Source organism: Oncorhynchus mykiss, chromosome 27 (genome assembly GCF_013265735.2).
Source record: "Oncorhynchus mykiss isolate Arlee chromosome 27, USDA_OmykA_1.1, whole genome shotgun sequence".
In the NCBI taxonomy this organism is placed as follows: domain Eukaryota; kingdom Metazoa; phylum Chordata; class Actinopteri; order Salmoniformes; family Salmonidae; genus Oncorhynchus; species Oncorhynchus mykiss.
This window is the reverse complement of record NC_048591.1, coordinates 50,847,596-50,855,176: the sequence shown is the minus strand read 5'-3', so window position 1 is coordinate 50,855,176 and position 7,581 is coordinate 50,847,596. Positions and strand designations below refer to the sequence as shown.

The window sequence follows — 7,581 nt, the reverse complement described above, 5'->3', positions numbered from 1 at the left end:
TAAATAGTGCACCCTATTCTCTATATAGTGATTCTAAGTAGTGCACCCTATTCTCTATATAGTCCACTGGTTCTAAGTAGTGCCCCCTATTCTCTATATAGTGGCTCTAAGTAGTCCACCATATTATCTATATAGTGCACTGGTTCTAAGTAGTGCACCCTAAGTAGCACCATCTATTCTCTATATAGTGGTTTTAACTAGTTCACCCTTTCTCTATATAGTGGTTCTAAGTAGTCCACCATATTATCTATATAGTGCACTGGTTCTAAGTAGTGCACCATATTCTCTATATAGTGGTTCTAAGTAGTGCCCCCTGTTCTCTAAATAGTGATTCTAAGTAGTGCACCCTATTCTCTATATAGTGGTTCTAAGTAGTGCCCCCTGTTCTCTAAATAGTGATTCTAAGTAGTGCACCCTATTCTCTATATAGTGGCTCTAAGTAGTGCACCCTATTCTCTATATAGTGCACTGGTTCTAAGAAGTGCACCCTATTCTCTATATAGTCCACTGGTTCTGAGAAGTGCACCCTATTCTCTATATAGTGGTTCTAAGTAATGCACCCTATTCTCTATATAGTGCACTGGTTCTAAGCAGTGCACCGGATTCTCTATATAGTGGTTCTAAGTAGTACACCCTATTCTCTATATAGTGCACTGGTTCTATGTAGTGCACCCTACTCTCTATATAGTCCACTGGTTCTAAGTAGTGCACTATACATGATAGGGAGCAATTTGGGATGTAGACTGGGTCTTTTGTCTCTACATAACGAAATCCTTTTGTCAACCACTGACTGCCCACCACACCTCCCTACAGACACTTACAAAGAGTTCTCCTCCCCTCTGAGCTGATGTGTGAAGACATAGACTAGCTCTCTGTACAAAAGAGAACCACTAAAACATCCATATTTCCACTCCCACCTACTCTCACATAAAATCACATGCATAAAACAAGGCTTAAGATGTCAACCAGTTTAAAGTCATCCAGAATGGCTTCTCTATGTGTTGATGTCCATCGCTGGACAGATTTCCCACTCGTACTTGGTTACAGATGTTGCATAGATTTTTTCACCATAATAATATTCTGTTATTGGCTTAAAAGTTGCACATGAAAACTGAGGTTAAAGTTATGCAGTGGACCGCAGCTACTGGCAGCAGATATTGTGGGTTTAAAAGCCAACCAATCCCCTCTTTAAAGGAGTCAGTTCTGCTGTAGAGGAATCTATTTCTGTTTGATTTGTCTCCCATTTGAATCCATATAGAGATGTTACAAATTATATACAGTCAAAAGTTTGGACACACCTACTCATTCAAGGGTTTTTCTTTATTTTTACTTTTTTTCAAACATTGTAGAATAATAGTGAAGACATCAAAAATATGAAATAACACATTTGGAATCATGTAGCAACCAAAAAAGTGTTAAACAAATCAAATATATTTTATATTGGCCACAACTGGACTAGATTGTGAAAGACTCTTATCCAGACTGTTGAGATATATATTTATATTTAAACACAAAGAAAAAACACCTGCTGCTAAATTCAGTTAGACAACATTTATCATATTTCTGTTCCCTTTGCTTTTAAAACATGTTTCTCTGTAGGCAGAGATGAACACCCACATTTAACATTGTTCTCGTCTCCATTGTGTGCATTGGAGGGTCCTGTTAGAAGGTGCTGTGAGTGGAGGTATAGTACCTTAGGGCCAATTCGACCCAGTCAGACAGTCACCACGGACTCAAAGTCACCATCGAACAAGCCTTCTGCGGAAATCACAAGGTAATGCAAACTCTCTAATAAACACAGAAACTAGACGAAAGAAAAATAGAGCAATGATAACAAAATTAGGGTCATTAAACAATAGGCAAACCCTTTAGGATAACCCTTTAGGTAAACCCCCTAGGTAAACCCTTTCAAGTTTAAGATACAGATCATGAAATTACATTTCTCAGAGCGTAAGGGAAGCATTACTGTTCTGTATGTTGAAAATACATGACATGATGCCGCTACAACCCATAACAAGATAATTTGTCACAGGGATGCTTCAGGACAGCAGGACCTTCTCCCTTCTCACCTGTTTTCTCACTGGAGCTAAAATGGCCGCCAAACTAAGATGGCGCCAAAACAACTCAGCATCTGAAACTAAAACTAGGGCACATTCCGGCACATTGTCCTTCTATATCTACTGGCATCTCCTCTAGGCCTGTATGTATTACTGCCGTGTCCATATGGCTTGTTGTGTTGACATGTGCCGCAGGTCTCAGTACACACCCTGAAGAGTAATAAACACCAGTCATGTCTTTGGAAAACAGCTAGAACATACATGGCCAAAATACATAGTATACTCTGTACTACACTACTATAGTCTGTAGTACTCGTATAGTATACTATGCAGGGAGCTGTAATACATTGTTAAACCAATGATTTATATATACACTAGATTACTTACAGGGGGTGTAAAAAGCTATAAAAATGCATTTATTAATGTCTACATTAGTTTTTCAACATGTATTCTATAACAGACACCTTAATGCAGACTTTCTAATTATATTATGTGAGCTAAACATAAAAATAAAAAAGGAAAAATATTTCCTTAAAGATGCACTATGCAGGCCTCCCGAGTGGCGTAGCGGTCTGAGGCACTGCACCGCAGTTCTTAAAGTGTCACTGCAAACCTGGGTTCGATCCCAGGCTGTGTCACAGCCGGCCGTGACCGGAGACCCATGAGGCTGGACGGGATTTCCTTGTCCCATCGCACTCTAGCGACTCCTTGTGGTGGGCCGGGCGCCTGCAAGCTGACTAAGGGCGCCAGTTTGATGGTGTTTTCTCCGACACATTGGTGCGGCTGGCAGGGTTGTTTTTCGGAGGACGCATGGCTCTCGACCTTTGCCTCTCCCGAGTCCGTAGGGAAGTGGCAGCAATGGGACAAGCATGTAACTACCAATTGGATATCACAACAACAAAAAATATGCACTATGCAGCAATCGCTCCACCATTTCCGGGTTGAGAATCATTGTATCATCTAAACCGCTAAACTAAACAAAAAATAACAAAACATATTTTATTTCCAGCTGTTTGAAGCTGGTGTAATAAACTGAAAGTAAAAGACGCAAAAACGAAACATAAGAACGGGAAGCACAGAAAGAGCGCACATAGAACAGATATACCACTTCTTAGCCTGGCTTTCAATGATAACGGCAGATCTGTAACACACATTTCCAACTGACTTTGGTCAAGTCACCTAAAAACATACATATTGCCGCTTTAAAGTATAATTTTTTGAAAGTACTAGCGTTACTGTCCCCACTACAACAACAAAAACTCCTTAAATAGATGGAATTTTTCCCTTGAAACATGTAATTGAAATACTGTCGACTTCCTTTAATTCTTATGGAGTACTTATTCTGGGGAGTGCCAATATAGCCAACCGTTGGCTTCAAAGCTTCTCATTGGCCAATACAATGCATCAGCAATCCAGGGTTTATATACATCATTGGGTTAAACCCAGTCTTGTATTGTTGTGTAGTGTTGCTAGTCAATAAGAAGCCAGGGAGAGAAGAAGGGGCTGTAATGGCATTACATCTCATTCTCTTAAAACAACACAATCAGATAACTCATATATATCTACAGTATATAAACCTGTTGTTTTGATTGACATGTTACTGTACCCTTTAGTTACTGTACCCTCTAGTTACCCTAGTTGAACCCATTACATACATAAACAAGTTATAAAAAAACAAACAATAGCAGAAAAGGCATTGGTGATGAGAAGAATAATAAAACAATGTATCATACATCCAGTGTTGGACTTTCACAATGTGCTCAGCAAATACCTCATCTCTCCCAAGTCTCTATACATGTAATACATTTAGAATATCATGGAAAAACACACAACAATAATCCACCTGTATTATCCAAGCGACCAGATCACTCTTTCTGTCTGGCCTTGAAAGTCAATGGTGGTTGCACATGAGTCCAATGACAAACCGTGTTTAGTATTATTTGCAGTTTCATCTAATGGAATTTCAATACACCATGATGTAATGTTGTTGTTGACATGTTGATGTGTTGTTGTTGACATGTTGATGTTGTGTTGTTGTTGACATGTTGATGTGTTGTTGTTGACATGTTGAAGTTGTGTTGTCATTGACATGTTGATGTAATGTTGTTGTTGACATGTTGATGTAATGTTGTTGTTGACATGTTGAAGTTGTGTTGTCGTTGACATGTTGATGTAATGTTGTTGTTGACATGTTGATGTAATGTTGTTGTTGACATGTTGATGTAATGTTGTTGTTGACATGTTGAAGTTGTGTTGTCATTGACATGTTGATGTAGTGTTGTCGTTGACATGTTGATGTAATGTTGTTGTTGACATGTTGATGTAATGTTGTTGTTGACATGTTGATGTAATGTTGTCATTGACATGTTGATGTAATGTTGTTGTTGACATGTTGAAGTTGTGTTGTTGTTGACATGTTGAAGTTGTGTTGTTGTTGACATGTTGAAGTTGTGTTGTCGTTGACATGTTGATGTAATGTTGTTGTTGACATGTTGATGTAATGTTGTTGTTGACATGTTGAAGTTGTGTTGTCATTGACATGTTGAAATTGTGTTGTCGTTGACATGTTGATGTAATGTTGTTGTTGACATGTTGATGTAATGTTGTTGTTGACATGTTGATGTAATGTTGTTGTTGACATGTTGTGTTGTTTTTGTTGTGTTGTTGTTGACATGTTGATGCAATGTAGTTGTTGATGTGTTGTTGACATTTTGATGTGTTGTTGTTGTTGACATTTTGATGTTGTTGCATGCTCCTTAGGACTTGATAGTGCATTTTTTAAAACATGGTTTTAATTGACTGGGTTCTGATGGGGTTGGGGGTTTGGAGGGGCACTGGACTGAATGTCTGAGATGCAAGGCGGGATGGGGTTGACTAATGGAGGTGAGGGGGTGGTAGTGGTGGTGGTAGGGGAAGGGTAGGAGAGTGAGACGGGAGGTCGGTTGGTTGGTTTGGTTGTTTGTGTCCCCTACACATACCACTCTTTCTTTGAAATGACAGAGCCATCGGTTTGGGACACCATATCGTCGGCGATCTCCGTCTCGGGGTCGTACTGGAAAGCAAGAGTCCGTTCGTCGTAATCTCTGCTCTCTCCTTCATCCACCGTGAAATAGGGCCTCTTCAAGTCCTCCGCATCTCCATCAAAATCACGCTCGCTTGCCTCGAACCCTCCGGTCACAGCGATCTGGGCAGGCTTCTTCTCGTCATCTGAGTCGTCTGGGTACTGCAGGTTGTTGGGGATGGGAGGGTGGGCTGGCAGGCCCCCGGCCTTGCTGTAGCCGTTCCCAAACACCTGCTTCTTGGTGCTGTAGTCGCCCTTGAAGGTGCGCTGGCGGCGGCGCAGGAACATAAAGAGCAGGGTGGCGGCCGCCGCTAACAGGACGACCCCGCCCACGGCGCCCCCGATGACGGCACCCGCATTGTGCTGCTCCTGCGGGATCTCAGGGCCCCCAGGTGGTGGGTTGTTAGGGAATTCTGGGTAGGAAAAGACAGATGGAAGGGGTGTGTCAGTGCTCAGGTGGGAACAGGAGGAGGGAGTGTGCTTGGTGTGTAGGTGCTATTTTTTAGGAAAGAGGGAAGGGAGACAGGGAGGGATAAGCAAAGGGAGAAGAAAGGATGGAGGAAGGAGGAGGAGCCTGTGGACAACCCCCAAAGGCGGCTTTAAACCCCCGCTACAAAGCAAGCTTTAGTCAACGCTAGCCACATGCAGAGGAAAGAGAGAAAGAAACACACAGCCAGTCTGTCTGTCCATCACACACTGTCCCCAAAGAGACAAACATGTTGGAAACAGACACCAATGCAAACTGAAAGCCTACACAATTCTTGAACAGGATATGAGTATTCCCTGGGGTTTTGCAAAGAATGCCTTTACTTTCAAGCTTAAATTAAATCATGATTGTCATCAGTTTAGTGTGTATAATGAAATGCTCTTTCAGGAAATCTGAAGGTTATTGTTTTCAGCCTTGTGAGACAAATGGCCATGCAGAGAATGAATCATTCAGCAACTGTAACAATTAATATGAATCATCCCTAAAGTACAGAAGTATGAGACAGGTCATGCAACAACTTTGAAAAGATGGTACAATTAGATGTATAATTAAGTAAAGATAATGCAGAGAGGGTTGGAATCATACCTGTAGTATGGAAAGCAGGTCATGCAACAAATTTGAAAAGATACTGCATAACGACAGTGCATAATGATACTGCATACTGATTACTGCATAATGATACTGCATAACGACAGTGCATAATGATACTGCATACTGATTACTGCATAACGATACAACTGCATAACAATACTGCATAACTGCATATCCCTCCATCTCTCTCCTCATATCTCTCTCTCTCAACCCTCCTATCTCTTTCTCTCTCTCTTCCCCTGATGTCCATTAGGTTACATGCATGCTATATGGGTAGGCTACATGCATGCTATATGGGTAGGCTACATGCATGCTATATGGGTAGGCTACATGCATGCTATATGGGTAGGATACACACATGCTATATGGGTAGGCGTGTGTCCTATATGAAGACCACTGTTAACACTGAGGTGGTGCGTCCTAGTAGGAAGACCCCTGTTAACACGGAGGTGGTGTGTCCCAGTAGGAAGACCACTGTTAACACTGAGGTGGTGTGTCCTAGTAGGAAGACCACTGTTAACACGGAGGTGGTGTGTCCCAGTAGGAAGACCACTGTTAACACTGAGGTGGTGTGTCCTAGTAGGAAGTCCACTGTGTGCAGCTCATCCTGCACTAACATAAATAACATGAGCATATCTACTTCTGCTAAGCTTCCCTGTAAAGCAATGAAAACAACCAAGCATCCCAGAAAAGTGCATCATGAAATTAATAACTTACTAGTAACAGATGACATTCATAGTCTGACTATCTCTGAAACTCACTTAGATAATACCTTTCATTATACAATGGTAGCAATACATGGCTATAACATCTACAGAAAAGACAGAAATGCCAATGGTGGAGGTGTTGCTGTTTATATTCAGAACCACATTCCTGTAAAGAATAGAGAGGATCTCATGTTAAATACTGTTGAAGTAATATGGCTAGAGGTTCATCTGCCTCACCTAAAGCCCGTTCTGGTGGGAAGCTGCTATAGACAGCTCAGTATCTGGATAATGTTAAATACTGTTGAAGTCATATGGCTACAGGTTCATCTGCCTCACCTAATGCCCATTCTGGTGGGAAGCTGCTGTAGACCTCCAAGCGCTAACAGTCAATATCTGGATAATGTGTGTGAAATGCTTGATAATGTATGTGATATCAACAGAGGTTTTCTGGGTGATTTAAATATTGACTGGCCTTCATCAAGCTGCCCACTCAAGAAAAGCTTCAAACTGTAACCAGTCACTGCAACCTGGTTCAGGTTATCAGTCAACCTACCAGGGTAGTTTACAAACAGCACAGGAATGAAATCATCAACATGTATTGATAACATCTTTACTAATGTTGCAGAAATGTACTTTAAAACAGTATCCAAATCCATAGGACATAGTGATCACAGTATA

At 41.2% G+C, this 7,581-nt stretch overlaps 1 protein-coding gene across 1 annotated transcript in view; it reads right to left on the bottom strand.

Moving 5' to 3' along the window:
- Positions 1–4,717: 4,717 nt before the first annotated feature.
- Positions 4,718–7,581, bottom strand: part of LOC110507254 (nectin-1-like) — a 184,741-nt gene continuing 181,877 nt past the window's right edge. The window contains exon 6 of the mRNA XM_036964625.1: positions 4,718–5,531. Within this exon, the coding sequence (XP_036820520.1) occupies positions 5,026–5,531 (506 nt within the window). The 3' untranslated portion in view covers positions 4,718–5,025. The remainder of the gene's footprint in view (positions 5,532–7,581) is intronic.